This window comes from Plectrocnemia conspersa, unplaced genomic scaffold, assembly GCF_051122295.1.
Source record: "Plectrocnemia conspersa isolate PC_06_02 unplaced genomic scaffold, ASM5112229v1 ptg000002l, whole genome shotgun sequence".
Taxonomy (NCBI): Eukaryota; Metazoa; Arthropoda; class Insecta; order Trichoptera; family Polycentropodidae; genus Plectrocnemia; species Plectrocnemia conspersa.
Window position 1 is genome coordinate 24177237 of NW_028277166.1, and position 20768 is coordinate 24198004.

The following is a 20768-nucleotide window of genomic DNA, read 5'->3' on the forward strand; positions in this document are numbered from 1 at the left end:
TAGATTAGGAAAACTTCCGAGTAGAACTAAAAAATAACAACTTGAGGAAAAAGCTGAATACTACTTTAAGGGCATACAAAAAGCAGCTTGGAACAATACTAAAAAACTTATTTATAAGGTAGTAATTAAAAATTATACAATAGAAATAAGAAATCTGGTAAATGAAAAAAAAAGAGCAAGGGGAATATGGCATCAAACAATTAAAACAAAAAATACAGAAACTTAAAGAAGATTCAATTAATATTTACCTGATTAATTTAACAGCAGATAAAGATTCAGACTATTGTGGCGGCGTTCTGACAGTTCTCAGTGCTGCCACACCACCGCTCAACTTGTGAAGCGGGTGGTTTTTAAACAATTGGCTAAATATACATTCTTTTCTTTTCACTCACCATGACAACGGTCTAGCACCCCGGGTCCTCGCCAGCTCTCTAAAGAAGGTCGTTTATTTAAGTAGCCCTCAAAAACTACATACGCTACACTATTATGTATGGAAAACAGCGAAAAGGATAAAAATATATATAACCGACGAAGTCAAACTTCGAGGCGTTTCGAAAATTTTGCAAAGCGTACGTTTGCCGCAAAGACGTCGGTCCTCCGTAGGGTAAGCGTCCATCATTAGCTTACGGAACATCCCTCATTTTCGGCCCCTATCTTTGAAATTTTTAGCTTCTAAATATAGTTTTTCGATATTAGTTTCAGGTTTTTGGTTTCAAATTCTCAGTCTCAATTCTCACTTTCTGCGTTTTAGAATCTGTTTTTAGTTTTCGTTTCACCCCTGCTTTTAGTTTCTAACTCCTCTTAGTGTCTGCTTCCTAGTTCCTGATTTTAACCTCTGATTTTTAGATTTTTATACTTCATATTTGTACAGGTATATAATAATCTTGAAGCACGTTTTGGTAAATATAAGACAGTGACAGATTCAATGATATTTTCAATCACTAATGTGTAATTCCGCACAAAACAAACAACTGAAGGGCAGGGCCAGTCCGAGAGACCTTTCCCTTATCCCTTTCGCCCTCTCGTGTGTTTCGCTTAATCACAACTGAAATTGTTTGTTTGTTCTACAGAAATAACAATTCTATACGAACTGTGTATCGAAATTTAGGCGAACAATTCGCAATGTATTAAAATAACTAGAAGAGACTGGAAGCGTTTGAGATAGCTTAAGTCTTGTGTATCATTGTTGCGCCCGTTCAGCCAAGAATATTTCTGCTGCTAGTGAAAATGTGGCCGAAGACCTGGCATTGTGGATTCGTCAGCGTTCGCCGCTTTTACGCTTTTATTATGGATCCCTTTGGCGCATTTTGCATCTAGACTTGCACGTATACCCGTATATAATTCAGATAACACAATAAATGAAGCCCAGAGACCATGGACAGCTAATAACTTACGTAGTTTGAGTGTTAAAGCAAAAATAATTTGATGCTGTCATATGATTCATGAGAGAGCATTACCTGCCCAAAAAGTAACTGTTTGGTGCCCATTGTAGTCAGGCGGCGTTATTGGGCCTTACTTTTTTGAAAACAATAAAGGTCAGACTGATTATTTTTGGTACGAAATCGAAGATATTGATGTGGAAGAAATCAAGATGGCGCAATTTGCCACACATCGGGTGCAACGTTTGATGTTTTACGTCAAGAGTTTCCAGGTCGCATTATTTCACGTTTTGATGGCGTCAGCTAGCCGCCAAAATCAAGCGAATAAAGTCGTGTCTACGGCGATAAATCGGAAATGTTGGAACACCTAAAAAGCAACATCCGGCAAGTTTTAGCTTAGATACTGCCCGAAAAGTACGAAAGAGTCATCGAAAATTACATCGAAAGAATCGGCTGCTGCAAAAGGTCCAGAGGCGGCCATTTAATTGATATTTTTTCCTAATTAATAAAATACATCAAATGTTCAACTCATATAAAAAATCCGAAGATATCCTTGAATTTGTTTTTTTTTTTTTAAAAAAAAGTTCGAAACTGAAGTTAGATCACCTTTTACTTACAAAAATATGCAGTGTATTCGTTTACATATCATATTTATTTTTATTATTTTCGGTAGATTAAGAATTAGACGTTTACATACCTAATGGAATTTATTTTAATCAATACTTAAGGAAGTCGGCCTAAAATAATAATTGAAAGTTACGAATAACTTTAATAATATCATTAATAAACAAAAAAACATTAATGGGCCGAGATTAAAACCTTGAAGAACTCCCGATGTGACAATCTACTAAGACGACTCGCGTTGCCCATATTGAATATATTGACGATAATTTGAAAAGTATGAATATTTTTATGGGGAAACAATATATAATTTTATTGGGAAACAATAATATTTAATATAATATTTATTAAACCAAATAGTTTACAGAATAGTAGACAGATGTCACGTAACCATTTCTTAGAAATTATATTATGTCTATGCGATGTTTATAAATAATATTTAAATATTTCAGATTATAAAATTTTCACGCAGTAAAAAGCAAACAAACATACAACATATTAAAATATGAAAAAATGCACAAATTAAAATATAGAAAGGGAACATTTTACATAAAGCAAATACTGAAAAATTTAAGCTTGTTATTCAGTATAGTATATTTTTGAATATACAGATTTTGTAGAAATTAATATTTTTTCCATAAATATTATTAAATAAGAAATATAATAGTTAGTGTTTAAAAATATATGTGCATACAGTTTTTTTTAATTATGTGTCTCCATAATTAAAAAAAAAGTTTTTAAAAAAGTTATCTGCTTCATCTTCATAGTTCATACGTAACGTTTCACGAGTGAAGATTTATATAAATATGGATATACTGGTGTGAATATTGCTATAGTTTATCCCCACCTTGATTATTAACTTATTTCTATCTGTGCAAGCTCGTCGTGGTCCAGACCTCAGTCTGGTGCCGCATTCGGTAACCGGAGGACCTTCTCGAGCGGAGATCTCTCTGCGTAGGTGGATGAACGCAAACTTTCGCGTTTACGAAAGTCGAGTGAATAACAAATTAATAACAATTATGTAAAATGTGAATCGCGGTTAAATCTATAAACAGTTAAATATGAAATCGAACGTGGTGCTGCAATTTGGCGACGTTAGTGATAGGATTTTTTCCGATTCTAACAACAACGCGAAATTAGAAGAAGACGACTCGAAGGACAAGTACAAACTGAGGCCTAGAGCTAGAAGAGAGTCTCATCCCAGATCTGGAACTAATTCTAGAGCTCCTCCTTTGAGCAAATACAGGAGAAGGACTGCGAACGCCAGGGAGAGGACGAGGATGAGGGAGATAAACAGTGCCTTTGAAGCTTTGAGAAGATGCGTCCCGGGAGGAGCCGGTGCTCCAAATGCTTCTGAAAAACTCACCAAGATTTCTACCCTTAGATTGGCAACTCAATACATATCAGCGTTGGCTGAAGCTCTAGCCAATTCGCAGCCCCATGAGCCTTGCGAGCCCTCGCTACATTTCTTGGACTTGTACTTGGACGATGTCTCCTACGAGCCTTCATTATCATCAGGATTTTCACCGTCGCTTTCGCCAGAGCTAACTCCCACGTTTTGCTCTTCCAACATTTCGCCTGAATTCGCGGAGAGTTCGCTTTCGCCTGATTTTCCGGACAATTCGTTATCCCCGTTTGATCCGTTCTTAACAGACTTTAGCTAACGTTACATTATAAATATATCTATAACGCAAATGTGCCATTTACTCATACAATTTACAAACTTATACGTCCAGCTTCTGTTTATAGCGATAATTAAGTGTTACGCGTTTAATTGAATTAGTCAAATCAGTCATTAAATTTAGAGGAAAATAATTGTTTTAATGTAAGTATAGTACTTAATATTGTATTAGAAATCGACGTGTTGTGATTTTAACAATAGTTTAATAAAAAAATCTTATGAATATAATGTGTAAATAAATTTTATTTTGTAATATGTGAAACATACTATAAAGCGAATAATATATGCATTGTTATGTTTTTAAGTTCAGGGACTAAATAATTTTATTTGTAAAAAAATATAATGAGCAAATAAATATTTTTTTTAGAAATTTTTGATCTTTCTTTGATTAATCATTTTTATTTTTAATTTCATGCACGTAGGCAACACTGAACGCAATTAAAAATGTCGTATGCATAAAAATATGTTTGATAAGAGATAATTTATTCAAAATTGCGCAAATGTATAAAATATACCAATTTGTATAATTTAAATATATACGTAACGAGTCATGAGTCACTGTACAGATTTAAATGCAATTTTATCTCCTAATTCGTATTCGAGTGGCTGCACTTGTCTATCTTGCTGATATCTTGCTTCGGATGTTGAATTACATTATGCAAATACGCTGAACCGCAATTACGCACGGACGTTTGAGGAATGGGCTTAAATTGAAAACATTAATCAACATTTAACTTGTTTTCATCGCATAATTTATTTGCACGATTAATTATCGATTATCATAATCTATCATACCATTGAATTATTAATTTTTTTATCAAAGGGGAGATTTATAAGGAGCGTATCTGGTCCGCATGTTAATTGTTATGACCGAATTAATTGTGCCGGTTATCGAGGAGGTGATCTTTAATCGAAAAATAAATTATATTCTTATCTTTCGAGAGTATTTACGTTTTACGGTCCGCTTTGCAAGTCAATTGGCGCCGACAATCCACTTAGCGGCCATAAACAAAACGTTCAATAATACAAAATCGCGAATGAAGTATAAAGAAAACGGTGCGAGATAATGTCGATTGAAAATTATTTCTGTCGCATAAATGGCGTTATTTATGATTTTAAATTACACCTTTAAAAATTTATTTGTATAGAGGTGCATTAATTTTTAATGCTAGTAACCTCATAAATTGTTATATTTAATATTTTAAATATAATAAAAACTAAAAATAGGTTATGTTGATTGTTAAATAAATATAAAACATCGTTTAGAATATAAAATATTTTTTTTAAATATTCGTAAAACACTATTTTACATAACAATTAAATATGTAGTTGGATAATATTTAGTTAAATAAAATTTATATAAAATCAAAAGTGCGAGATAAAATAAATATAATAATTTATTCTCATTCTTTATAATATTAAATGAACGAAATTGACATAAAAAGTGTTGCCATAATAAATATAATGAAAAGATTTTACGTAACTTCGGTGCATTACATAAAGCAAATTTTTGATTTGGCACAATGCTTATATTTTTTTTAGTATTTTCCCGATTGTCTTAATTAAGTGATATTGAAACTTATAATTAATAATAAAATAAAAATAAATACTTTTAGCACCTATATAATCAACATTTAATAAAAATATGCCAATGTAACTTGTGCAAATTTCAATACAAAAATGTAATCATTAAAATTATAAAAAAAACACAAGTTTATTTTCGCTTTTCTGACACAAACATAAAACTTCGTTTAGAATATAAAATATTTTTTTTAAATATTCGTAAAACACTATTTTAAATAACAATTAAACATGTAGTTGGATAATATTTAGTTAAATAAAATTTATATAAAAATCCAAAGTGCGAGATAAAATAAATATAATAATTTATTTACTTATAGTATTTTAAATGAAAAAAGATTTAATATAAATAAATTATTGTTCAACCAAATAACTTCATAAATTTATAAAACATTTTTAGCTTCTTAAATTAATTTCTATTAATATAAAACATCCACAGACTTCACACATACATATATAACAAGAGCAATAAAAAATATTGCAAAACAAATTATAATCATAAATAATAAAGTGCAGTTAAAATATTTTGCATTTGATAATTCTAAATCTCTTAACAATTTATTTGAAAGAGTAAAGTAGATATTGTAACATATTATCAACAAAACTGTCTGCTAGCCTTGGGTTTTAATAATATAATACATAAATAATTACATTAAAAATATTGCAAGTGTTGATGTAAAATATTGACTTAAATTAAAGTGAAACAAGTAAAATTAATTATAAAACACAAAGTATTGACATATTCAGATTATTTTTAAAATAAATATTTACTTATGTTGAGAAAATTATGTGAAAAACATTTAGATTTATTATTTTTAGAAGAATATATGTAGGTATACATATATATAAGCTTAACATTGTATTGAAATACAAATAATGAAAACGTAACTTTGAATCGTATTTAATATAAAAGGAGACCCGCCTCTATTCGAGATTCGAATCGAACCTCTTGTAACTAATTACGAGAAAGATTCCGCCCCATTACAACACGCAATTTACCGGTTTCCGACATTAATTTATTAACCAATGGTCGACGAAACAAATTATCAGATCGTAAATAACCACAAAACTATATTTGTATACCAACATATATCCACACATGAGCACGATCAAAGCTAGACGTCAAAATGAACACCGGTAGCCGCTATACGGTTCTACAATTAACGTTACAAATTAATTTTTATATATAGAAAGGTTTGTATAAATTATAAAAAATGTTACTTAATAAGGCGTAATATCAACGCTTTGCATAGATAAAAAAGGTAAGTTAAATGTTTCTGTATTATTTTAAATTAGTCATGGCATTGTTAAACGTGAAAGTCGATCCAAAGATAAATAAATGTAATATTAAATGCACGATCTTGCTGACGGTTGTTCAATTATGTGGCGCTTAATTTTATAATTACGAATCTTACGTCGATCTTTCCACGCCTTTGGTTCAATTTGTTCGAGAAATTCCTGACGAAAAGATAAAATGAGTAACAAATATAACAATTCACAGTTTGCGTGTTTATTTAATTCAAAAAGCGTTGGTAGTTCCAAAATTAAATATATGTTTTAATTATCAATATAAAAAAATATTATATATCTAATGAATATTATTTTAATGCGTCATATACTATAAATTATATTTTTTATTATAAAATTTAAAAAAAAAATCGAATGATATAAACGCTTTGAAACGCCAAACCCAATTCATTTGTTATGAAATTAAATATATTTTTTATTATATTATATAAAATTGTTTGATGACAATTTTTTCAATGTCACTTTGTTCGTTTACCCGTCGGTCAAGTATTTGTACAATTTCTGGGTCCAGTTGTTTGAGAAAAGATTTACTGAGGATTGATCGCTGAAGTGACTCAAGATATTTGTTTGACTCTCTTCAACGGTAGCTTGTCCCTTCGCCGTGTAAATTTTTTATCGTCTCCTCTTCTTCTTGTTGGTGCATTTTTTTCTTTCTTTAAATACAAAATTTCGTCAAAAACGAGTAGCCGGATAGTTTACGCTTCGTAATGGACGAAGCCGCTCCTTCGCCGTGGGAAAATTAAAATGTATGTGAGTAAATATTGAATAAATAATAGTAAAAAAATCTACGCTTGCATGCGGCATAAAAAATAATTTACATAGTGCTAGACGCTTCCGAGGATGACTTTTATCGTTTGGCTACCGATTTTTTACATAGACACATTTGATGTGTCAACATAAAATTTAATGAGATTTTTATTTGAACGAATAGTTTAAGTATAACCACTAATTCATTAATCTAAAACACACTATTGGTTTTTATATTTATGAATCAAAATATTATTGTTAGCGACGAAAACGTTTCTAGGAGGAAAATAAACAAATTTCTCTTTGCATTTATTATTTATAAAAATTATCTAATTTTAAGGATAAAATTTTATATCGACAAAGATAAAATAATGTCATCTATAATATATGCAAATTTACACGTCGTTTTCAGTTTGTTTATTTGTATATTGTATTTGCTTGTGATAATATTTGAGAGTTATTTTTACTTTTTTATTAATAAATTGTAAAAGTTATTTATTGAGCTCCAAATACAAAATTTATATATGATTTTTAAAGTGATGTAACTATTTGTTTTCGGTATGAATTTATAAGTTTATACGCGGGTGTTGTGATGGTGTTTCAAATGAGTTATTTATTAATATTGTTGATGTAAAAATCGATAGTGTATGCCTTTAATTAGTTTACATCTGAGTGCAATCTTATCTCTACTACTAAGTTTTAGAAGTGTATGGAGATGACTATGATTCAACTGTGGCTATTCGTAAATTATATACGTTTGGACTGATAGTAGGGAGTCATTAGTATTTCTTTAAAAATACCAAATCAAGAATTCTCATTTCTGTTTTGTCGAGAATTTTCATAGAGCCTTTTTTTGATAAAAAAATATTTTTACGAATATTTTTAAATGCGCTGCATTTTTTTATAGCACTGCATAAGGATGGATGGGTCTGTGTCAGATGTTTGAAAAAATGCATGCTTTCTCAAAAGCTTTTGATAGTGGTCTGAAATATTTTAATGACAAAAAAAAGTATACGATTTGCTCAAATACTATAATCTGTGTTATATATGCTTTGATAATCTATAAAACAAAAAAATGTTTCGTGTAAAAATCGTCAGATTGCAAAAAATTATATTGTTCAAAAAATAAAGTAATTGCCAATTTTGGTCCATTCTGGGTAAGGATTCCAATACCGGTATTACCGGTTTTGGGTTAAAATTCAATCTTATTACCGGTATTACAAAATAGAATACCGAAATATATTAATTTCGTTTGAATTTATATTATATATATTTTTTTTATTTTTCTCATACGTCAATACAAAAAAGATGGGGTCACATTCCCAAAGAAGCTTTTATGTTTTATGACCCCTAATATATATGTTAAATGTAAAAATAAGACATATTGAAAATATCGTACTTTTTCTGAATACATAAATTAATAACTGACTATTAACAAGTTTCTGAATTCACTTTTGCTCAGAATCAAACTAAACTTATAAAACTACCCCTTCCTTATTTTGATTTAATTATTGTTTAATAATTGACCAGTAATTAGACTAAAATTAATTATTTAATATTTCATTGACAACTATTTGTATTTTTTGCGCCATTTGTATAAATAAATTAATACCGTCGGTAAAAATTTTTTTCGGTAATACCAGTATTAGCAAATCTCGGTATTTTTGGAATTCCTAGTTCTGGTCCTTCGATTGTTTGCGCTCATTATAACAAATCATCATCCTATTGAAGTTCGCTACCTTCAGAGACCATCCAGTTCAGCAATAATATAAATATATCAACAATAAAATACTGTATTATTATAATCACAATCTACACATTTTTTTAATTGTTAAATTTTTAGAGAATTTCTAAGAAAATCGACGAGTAAAAGTTAGAATTCTCCTTTCTAGAACGACTTTAAATTTTTGATATAGACATTTTAAAAAAGGCTATTTGTGATCTAGTTTTTTGGTAACATTATTCTAGAAAGTCGCGATTGCGTCCAATATTCTCACCGTCGCGGCCAGTACGTTAGTGCTCGAAAACGCCAAAAATCATACCCGAGCTATACAACTTCTTAACGATGTGTGTTAATAATATATTTATATATATATGAGCAAGACACATTGTAGAAATTTGTCATGCCATTATGGTTATTCTATAATAAATCAATAATATTTTTTAAGGTCACGTAAAGATTTGTGAATCACTGCTTTATTATAAATCGTAAACAAAAGCTAACAAATTGTATTTTATTATTATGCATAGTTAATAATAATATTTATTAAATATACTTTAAAACGATTTTAAAGTATATTTAATAAATATTATTCGAGATCCACGTATACTTATATACGCGCATGCGCACGCACCGGAAAAGTGTCGGCGACATAATTACGGTCGGTTTGCGCATGCGCATTGTTTACGCTTCGATATCTACGATGGCAGATAACAAGTGCGATTGCAGAGTGCACACACGTACGCGGCCCGCCATTACAAATCACGCGCGTAAATATCATTTGCGTCAGGGCCGATTCGAACGGATCTTGTTAAGGACCCAGATATCTGATCTCAAAGTCTAATCGGCTTGTCGCGAAACAACGTCCAGTGCTGCCAACCGCGCAGACTGTATCCGAATACAATGTTGCAGAATTGAGTGAAAAACGTTTTGTAAAACAGTATTTTTATGCGGAAGCTAATGATATGTTTCAAAGTTTCCGAACCGACGGTTCTCATGTAAAATATATACTATAAAACATAAAATACATTTGTCTGTTTGTATGTCGTCACAAGAACACCTCACAGTAGTGACATAATATTTGCACATATCATTCTGTGCTATTTATAATTTTTGTTGAAAAAGTTTCAGGTTGAATGTTGAGCAGAACAGCGACGTGCTGACGACCGATTACGTGCTACTCTAATATGCAAAGACAAGAAACTATTGTATATAGCTAAGTATTGAAATACATTATGATAACAGGATAAATAAAATTAATTATATGAATAAATATATTCCGGGCAAAGCCTTTTAAGCTAATATTACATACCTATGAAGTATACCAATTATTGCAAATATTTTAGCTCGAATTGATTTTCTATTATAGATTTGTGTTTCGTTTATGTATTTGAGTAATTTTCATGTCATAAAAAATATTTGTTTTCAACGATAGTTTGTGTCTGGTTTATAGAGTCTGGGATCTCTATTTGATTTAGACAAAGATAAATTGTTTGTTGCGCAATATTGAGCAATATTGTCGGTGGTTGCAGTCCGTGGGCTGCCGGCGTCTCCGAAGGGGTCGCTCTGGATGAGAAGGGAAAACGGTGGTTTCTGCGATCTTTGCTGGTTCAAAATTTGGCTTCTCAGTTACGGTCTAAGTTGGAAGTTTCCTAATGTTCGGGTGCCTTGAACTCCGGTGTGGATATTCAAGTATGTGCTAGACGAATTGTCGAAAGGGAAGTCTTCAGATGAACTGTCCTAGGAGAAGTCTTCAAACGAAATGTTTGAGTGGAAGTGATACCTGGTTGTCAGGATCCCAGTATTTATATTTAAGGCCATTTGATGATAGCTTTTGCGGTCCACCCCTTCTCGGTTGGCCAATAAGGTAGATTGAAAATAGTTGCACGCGTTAGCTATTCTCAAGGCGATAAATATTCAATCATCTATGATTTATGGCCCGTACTTTAATCTGTTAAGTGGTCTCCCGCGGTACTTCATTTTAAGCTGAGATACCCATTTTTCCTTCTACGGTTAAAACGCTTTTATCGCAAGTCGAACTGGCTCAGATGTGTGATAGGGTCTTGATATTGTTTAATGGCTCTGTGAATATATTACAAAAAAAATCAGACAAGATATAAAAAAGATTGCGCATCGAAAATTCCACACGGTGAAAATTTTGAACTTAAGTGAGTGTTTGATTGTCAAATATATTTTACTTTTAATTCCAACTGCTTTATATTGTTCTCTATTATGTTATATATATACAATTTTTTTTAAATATTTATTGACGTATTCTTAAATAAACATATATGTATGTGTATATTGATCATCTTTGATTAGAATTTTTGCTTTGCACAATTTTTGTTTGCATAATAATCACCAAGCCGAAAAAAATATGTGTCTTCCTAAAGCTGGCTCAAATGAGGGCTATCAATTTATTTAAAATTCTTTTTTACTATTATATTAAATTCATTATCAACCATTTTATTTAAGAATGTATATAATGTTTATTTATATATTATATTTATATATTTATATAGCTTTCTGTTGATGTTGCTATAATTGTGAGCAAAGATGTAGATTTTGAGCTCGATCTTCAGTTAGTTGTTAATAAATTTCCGGTTTGTCTTAGCACATAATCTCTATTTCTAATGTGATAACGAGATCAATATCATTTGTTTATATTAATTTTGATTATTTTGAGGAAAAATAAGGTATGAAAATATTAATTTAAAACAAGAAAATTGTTATTTTATGTAGTTGATTATTAATATTTTAAATTGTTATGTTAGTAATATTTTAGTTAAGGTAGTATAGTAAACCTTGTTCTAACCGACATAAATTAATTACAGTTTTCTTTATTGGTCTTAGCATCTCACAGAGAAACAGGCTTTTAAAATACATTTAGTACACAGTTTGACAAATTGTACTTCAAAGTTTTAATTGGATAACCCTGCACATCCGGAAATGGTCCCTTCGGTATATATGAAGAGCAACGGCAGCCGGTTCAAGAGCATGTTTGAAATAAGGAGCCAGATTTCGCCACTGAGATAACACGGCGAGGAAGAACAAGAGAGACACGGACGAACGATTCGATCTGAATAAATAGCCTACTCCTCCACCACCACTGTGCCCTTATCTCTCTCTCTCCAGAGAGCATAGGCCCATTGTGATTGCTTCGACTTACATTTCATTATTCGCCGACGGCCGGACATAAATAGCCCTCCGACTGAACCGTATACAACGCTTAACCGTTCCTGTGTCTCTAAGAAGAAATTACTACTACCAAGTTCTCACGTGGGTGCTAAGTAAATATTTGAAAGTCTCACAATCGACTTTTACAAATAAACACTGTGAAAAAAGTTTATCTCGCTTGTTGACAAGGAAAATTAATATACATCTGTGGATAGAGTGTTTTCGTATTGCTGACTGTGATTCTCGAGGATGTTATATACTAATTAAATAATATCGTCGTCGATTTGTTAAAAGCATATTACAAAATCAAAATTATCTGATATTTCATTTTTACAGAAAGTGAAATTTTATACGATTTTTAACGCATCATTGTAATTCATGTGGCATAAAAAACAAAGTTTGCTTCAATCATTATGTGTCTTTTATATATACAAATAACTTGGATAGGTAAATATGTAATTTTCTTATGCAAAGTCACTAAACGTAATAATTAATTTTATTATGTAACTCATTAAGACCTACATTAGCTTCGTGCCATTTATAAAAAATATTTCTTCTTGAAAATTATTTCTAGAGAATCCAAATCGTTTATTTTTCTTAAAAAATTAATTTGTACGAATATTTTTTACAACTGTTGCATTTTTTATACCACTGCATAAAAAGGGTGGGTCCACGCCAGATGCTTAAATATTATATATGCATGCTTTCTTCTGAATTTAATATTTATTATTTTTATAAAGACTAGATGTTTTTAATTATTACAAAAAACACTATCATGGATCAAATGCGTATAGACAAATGTAAAACAATAATGCTTTTAAGCAATATATTTTATAGACAATTTTTATAATATTGATTGTGTAATATATTTTTTCATTATTATGAACCAACGTGAACGATCTCATTAAAATCACCGTGACATCACCAGCATTGTCTTCTCTCGCTCCTTCAAACAACACACGACTCACTGTCTTTAAAATCTCTCCAAGACAATCGACCGATTATCTAGAAATCTCAATCACCACAAGCACTCAATGATCGATGCTTTGTCGCGACGTGGTTCGAGCACCATCATACGTCTCTCCTCTCTTACTCCAAATTGATTCCTTTATCTTTCGCATCGGCTGCAATAATGTTTCAAGACTTCATTTGCAAAGCGATGGGGGGAACAAATGCCGCCATTGGACGCCTTAATTATCCCACTTTATCCAACTAATGGCACCGTCGTAGGCCACACGGTGAGACGACAACCTCCCGAGGCGGCGGACAACTCGCAAGGAAATCAAAGAGCGAGATTCGCAGATTCCTCACATTGAAACATTGCATGCGGCGAGGTGCTGAGGAAAAATCGCATTTCCCGAATAATGACAGTGATCAGTCTTCGTAATTGGCTCGGTGTTAAAATGCGATTTAATTATTTCTGTGATGGAACATTGCACTTTGGATCAAATCTATGATACATTTTATATAATAGAATACCTTACCTTTCAAAATTAAAATATGTTATTTTACACATGAAAAAGTTTCAACTCATTTTAATTTTAGGCTCTGCATTACAATTATGATTTTTGGAAATAAAAATGCTCAGTCCATTTTTTTATATTCGTAATTTTCATTTCAAGATTTAGATCAAAAATTTAGTCGCATTTAATATTTAGATAGCTTTCAGTATGAGAGTACATCCATTGGACCACGGTGCCATCGATCGTCTCTCTCGAGACATTAAAGCGAGCTCAAAGTTCACAAGATCCTCAAAGAAAGCTCGCCCGCGGGTGGTGAGCTCATTACGAACGCGAGCTTTTTCAACTTAATCGACAACGATTTACAACTCACTCGGTCAATTGTCGTACCGGAATGCTTTTCACGTGAAATACCGGCTGCGGTGCTTCAAAAAGTCCTTCATGGCGCAAAGACCCCGCGGAGTTAGAATATGAAGAAGCCTAATCAATGTAGAGGAGTTGCTTTTTATAAAACATTAAGCGATTGTGGGGTCGGGATTTGCGACCTTTGTGCCCTCTGCGAATCTACGTCATTAGAGGGAACCAGTCGATGCATTTTATGCACTAGTTAAGGCTAGCATTGTTTAGTCAGGAGTTGTCATCGGGTGAGCATTGTCCACGATTTGACATAGACTTCCAGGAAGCTTGTTCATAATTTAATGTGATGATGTATTATCCAGCTCATATATTCAGGCAGATTCACGAGAGTGTATTGGATCACACGTTCTATAACTTTGTGTTCATAAATAATATTAATTAATTTTAAATTTATTTACTGTTAATTTATTCATAATGATAAATATTTACTACTTTAATTAACTTAACCAAAAAAATAAAGGCTTATGATTTTACAAATTTAATTCATTCGAAGCCGAGTTTTAAGATCAAAACTAAAACCATGATTATCATGGTAATTTTATATAGTTTTATTGGTATATATATTTTTTATGGTATTTACATTATTTATTTAAAGTCACACTATATTACAATAATTAAATCTGACCCAAAATATAATTGTTTTTCGTTTGTAACTGATACGATATTATGTTTTACTACTACTTTTTTTTATTAATATCAGCAAAAACTACACATACTATAAACAATTGTTGCGATTATCTGTAATTGTTGAGCTATCAATTTATTTGTAAATTCTAGACATATAAATACAACTAAAACAGATATTTAAATTAATTAATCAACACTTAATTATATATATTTTTTAATGATTATTAAATTAAATAATTTAGTAATTATTAAATATAATCAAATTATTTAAAGTTTTGCTAAAAACTAAAAAACTAATTAAACAATTTTTTTCGTCGTTTTAATACAAATCATCCATTTAACGGTGCAAAAGCACTTGAAAAAAACATGAACAATGCTGAATGGTCGGTGCCAAATATAAAAAATCTCTTCTACAGGTACCTAACCATCTTTTTCAAACCGCTGTTACATCTAAAAATATTTTAATAAAACAATAATAATTATGTGTAATAAAATATAATGGAATAATTAAATACATTATCGCTAATGAATTACTAGTGAGTTTGTTTTTGTTGATTATTTTTTTAAAACAAATTATTTAATTATTTACATGTATACTAACATAATTTTTATATTAATTTTCAGAAAGACTAATAACAGTCGTTGGCGCTTAAAGGATTAAAGTTGAAAGTCCGTTATATAGTAAATACATTTTCACTTTCGACTTGGAATTAACAAGAGTTCAGCCGACTTTTCTTTACTTTGACCAGGTCCGGTTAAGCTCCAGAATCCCAAGAGTTTAACTTGCTCTTCGAAGACGACTTGGAGAATACGTGACGCAGTACTATAATTATAAAAACGCATGAAACAGTAAGTACGCACACAACTAATGCCATGATAAAATTAAGTGATTATCCTAAATTAAATTATAGTGTTATACTAAATAAATGTATTTAAGAAACGCATCACTTACTTGCAACCAGAAAGAATAATAAATTAGATAACGAAAAATATGTTATTAATGAAGAAAATCATCTTAGACTAAATAAATATGTTATCTTACATAATTTGTGTTAGGAAAGCGTTATATAAATCAACCCGCGAGAGAAATCGCCATATAAGAACCTCTAGAAGTGGAAATTTCCACAGATATTTTTAAACATAAATCAAAGATTTTTTTCGCAAATCGTGAAAGCAAACCACAGACAATGATAATTGCGCCTTTTTTATGTTTTTGTATGATATTTTTATTTTAAATTCTCCCAATTTTATATTATGACTATTTAAAAAGTATTGGAATATGTGCAAATGGTAAAAACTACTTTAAATTAAAAAAAATAATGTCATAACTTAAGCAAAATAAAAAAAATGTTGATTACACTTTGCAATCCAAAATATGATTGATCCAAAAATAAAAAAATATTTATTTATTAATTATTCAAATACATGTTTTTATTAATATAATAAATATCTACAAATAGTACAAATAATACAATAATTCAAAATTAATATATATTAACATACAGTCTGATTTTATATAATGCAACAATATTATTCTCACGCGTTATAATCGATCTTGCGGGCTTTTACGTTTTTATTTTTTCGTTTTATAAACATTTAAGATTAGATTTAACACCTTTTAAATTAAAGTATGCATTAACAATAAATTATACTCACTTATGAAAAATACGCGTATCAAGTTGTATAGCAAAAAATATGTAGTACAGTTTAATTAAATGTTACATTAGATTTGAACGAATCGAACCCATGACTCTCGGTCCATTTTAGTCCATTCATCCACTGCGCTATTGTCGGTCCAGGTCACGAATTTATGGTCATTCAAAAGATTCTTTTCTTGTCATGTCACAAGCAACATCAAGTACATCATCGTCATTTGACCGAGCGGCACCCACACATGAAGATTCGCGAGGGCCTAATAAATTATCGCCCCGTTTTATTGTCGAATGTCACGGGCCATTTGTCGTTCACCTCAGAGGTCTCCGAGAGGAATGAATTTATCTTCGCGGCCCTTTGCGAATTTATTCGCTTGACGAAAGCTATCAATTCAGTGAGAGAGAAGCCGTTATCTCGTATGCCGATATGCCACGACTTCCACGTGAATTGTTTAACCCTTTAATCTATAAATTTGTTAAAACGTGTGGATCTAATCGCCCGTGCCTGTATAGAAGACCTCCTATACGATCGACATGAATGCGACACTGTGACCCACACGATGGGTCTATAAATTAAGGACCTGAATTTTCAAATGGGAGCTGCACGCGGGTATACTTGTTCCTAATAAAATTATATAGACCGTATTATACAAGCAATTTTATGGATATTATAAAATTTAAGCATCGCAAATTCTAACCAACATGGTATTATTATATAAATTAAAATATGCTCAATATTTATAATAAATTAAACATAACTTGAAAATACTAATAATATTCCAAAATGACAATACACAGTAAATTGGGGAAGTGCTATTTTATTTTGAGGATATCTAATCCCACGCGCCTGTTTCGTATAGTCCGTCTAATATGTTAACGCTCATCACCGTTGTGTTGGAAATAAGGGTGCATGTACGCATGCATGCATACATACACAGTTTTCCGCGAATTTGTTTACACCGATAGGAGAACGTTACCAATACTAAATCAGGTCTGTTTTAAGGGTAGGGTGACTATACGTTGAAAATTGAATTAAAAATTATAAGGTGTTATATTTTTATTATAAAGTATTGTCATGTTGTGGTATTTTGTAATCAATAAAACAATTCCTGTAATATTGTATTGGTATTTTTTTAAATATTATATTGAACAGATATTCAACCTGGAGAGTGATACTAAAACTGCTATAATGTTTTTGAGCTATATATGTATATAAATAAACAAAATAAGTATGAATATGATATTTTACACTTTCCTCAACAAATTAAATTAAAAAAAGTAAAAATTAATTGCACTTGTAATTTCACATGTCACCCTATTATATTTTCTCACCAATACTGTGATGATGAGCGTTCATATCTTAGACGGACTATACATACGTATTGAAAAGTATTTTCTAGTCCCCCAATTACACGTTCAAAATTTACCGTGTTATTGGGGGGTCTACTGTATATTATTTTATATAAATTTAAATATATTGTATTTTTACATCTAACTTAAACTTTTTATCTTTTTATTATCTTTTTCTATTTTTCTATTTAGGTATCAATATATTACCTTATTTTTCGAAACAATAATGTTGTCATTCATTTTTTACTAGTAAATAAAACGAGTATATATAACCAAAAACTTTACTTTATTCATAATATATTCAATTTTAGAAATATACTGCTTAAAATCATCTTAACCGATTATGAATTATGAATAGTTTTAATATATTGGTTGTTAACTATTTTAATATATTCGTAAAGTATGAATAATCTAAAAATACAGTGTGAATAATGAATAAGGAAAATTGCAAAAATTTGCTGTGATTTATTATAACAATTTATAAAAAATGCGTTTCATAAGAAATATACTTTGATTTTATATTGTAGAATAAACATTTAATTGTGGATCCTTATTTTTATTATAATTAAAATACCATATTTTAAATGCCAATTATTTTATCAAGGCAATTAAATTATGTAGCAATAAATATTTTATTAACAAGATTAAAAAGTTATGCTTTTGATTGCGTCATATTTGGAGGTGTTGAAAAAAATAATAAACATTTTTTTAGATTTATTTAACATTAAAGTTTGGATTGTAAATTTACTGCCTTCAAAACTAAGTATACTGTTTTATTTTTTAAGACACATCTTTAAAAATATATAAGGTGCATATAAAATACGTACAGAACGGTCCAAAGAAAATATTTTTTAAAACGAAACTTATTTCTAAGATGTTTCTGAAAGTCATAAAACATCTTAGAAATGTTGACTGAATGGAAACTGAAATTCATCAAGTTTTATGTATTATCACAATATAGATTTATTTAGAAAAAAAATAAACGCATCATATAAGAACATATATTAAAATTGTATGATTTTTACTCATAATTGCACTTGAAAATATTTTATTTATTCACTAATTATTTTATTGCAAAAAAATTGCATGACAAATCTTTTCCATTTATAATAAGTTACTAATTTCATCCACAGAAAACTAACCTAACTATTATAAACATGTTTCAATGTAAATTAATATAATGAACAGCTGATGTAACTAGTAATATATTTATAATATAAATCGTAATGTATGATATGCGTACAGATTAAGAAGCACTGCTGAACGTGCTGGCTTTGAGGCAATATGTTTTGTTACGACGCGTGTGCAAAGTATACATAGCCGTACTAGTTTTTACATATTTTATATGTATTTAAACCTAGTAGGGGTCAGATCCATAACAATAATATTTAAACTAAATAAAACCATATGCAAACCGCCAGTTTCTTTGTGAACTTCTTAGCAAACGTATTGAAAAGTGATACTTTAGAATGATTTTATAAACATGAGCAGAATAAAAAATTAACTATGAATTTTAGTCTATTTTTTTTTTAAATAAATGACAAAATTTTGGAAAACAATTCAATACATAAAAACATGATTGTGTATTGATTTAAATCATTAAAACACATGCTATATAATAAGTCATGCAATTTTAACATAAAAAAACTTATGTTTCAGAAATATTTGTATTTAAAGATAGATTTACTACACACTAATACAAATTAAAATTATTATATTTGCCTTTTAAATAAAAATAAAGACTATCAATAAACATGTTTTTATATTCTTGAATCAAATATATAAAGAGAAACTCATTAAAAAAACTCATTTTTTCACACCACAAGTTACTATTAACATGGCTATTAAATGTCGATCATTGCTTTTAAAGACGTTTACACTAGTAAAAGCTCGTAAAAATCGAACGCGTGAGAAACACACAAATATGCACCGGAGAGTATACATTATCATTTTTTTTAATATGTACTTACATTATTTCTGTTGAAAACCTAAACAAATTTATGTGAAAGTCAAATTGACCAGTCGGCCATTTGAAACAGATCCACAAATGAGCTTTTGGCTTAATAGTCGTGACCCAACGCCACGGCCCTTTTGATGTTAACTATTTGGGTATAATTAGATGCGTCTCGTTGAATTTGGAATAACAACGATCAGATTTATGCCAGTTAGTGTTGTGTGTAAATATTTTCGTTAAAGTAATGCACGAAGTCTACTTTCTATCTTCCTTTCTATCCAAGATCTTCTCTTTCTCTATACCCCTTGAAGTTGTAAATTACAGTTAGTCGATTTATAATATATATATATTCAATATAATCACTTTAGTTGTATTAGACTTAACTTTAAATCATACTCTTTTAAAAAATATTTATGATTTAATCTGCATATCTTTCCGGTACCTACAATATTTTTGCATATCTCATGCGATCTACGGAGGTCCTTGCCAAATGAACCTTCAACCTTATGTCGGGACGCTGGGTGTATGGACCAGCTGCGTCAGCAATCCTTTCCATCGCCATAAATCACTAAAATGAAAATAAGCAATTATGCGCCATAACGAACTCTATAGAGCAAATAAATATTAAATAATTTATGGTGTGCCGTTTATCGGGGACCCGGACCTCTGACCGTGCGATCAAGTGGTAGCCGCGGGCCCTTCGTCCACATGGAATAATTCAAAAGCTGAAGGGAGAGGTTCCGCTGTTGTTGCTGGTGCAATATGAGGTCCATAATTGGACGTTGTGTTATGCTTATTAATTAATTTTACTATTTATTGTAGTAAATTCACTAATAAATCTATTCAAAAAGACATTGGAGTACAGCAGATAAGATATTTTATTTCAAAAAACTGAAAGCAAATAGCATTATATCAAATGTATAGTATCTTTATTTAATGGCACAGTTATTTATTCTTGAATTTTTTAAAACTTAACAGTTATACATAAGTAAAATATCATAATTAAAACACATTACGTTCGGCTATTTTTGCGGATTGTTTTGACAAAGATTAAATTATTTTTTATCTTCGAACGGACTGACCGAAAAAGTATT

General features: G+C 30.2%; 2 protein-coding genes across 2 annotated transcripts in view; both read left to right on the top strand.

The window, feature by feature from the left end:
- Positions 1 to 20768, top strand: part of LOC148238118 (sortilin-related receptor-like) — a 309166-nt gene that overhangs the window by 92597 nt on the left and 195801 nt on the right. The gene's annotated exons all lie outside the window — the stretch shown is intronic.
- On the top strand, positions 2904 to 4051 carry LOC148238127 (uncharacterized). The gene has a single exon (XM_088205963.1). It carries the CDS (start codon positions 3062 to 3064, stop codon positions 3662 to 3664), a length of 603 nt encoding a protein of 200 aa, XP_088062089.1. The 5' UTR covers positions 2904 to 3061; the 3' UTR covers positions 3665 to 4051.

Excerpts from the sequence above, each read along its gene's own strand:
- LOC148238127 (XM_088205963.1), top strand. The coding sequence starts at position 3,062 with ATGAAATCGAACGTGGTGCTGCAATTTGGCGACGTTAGTGATAGGATT.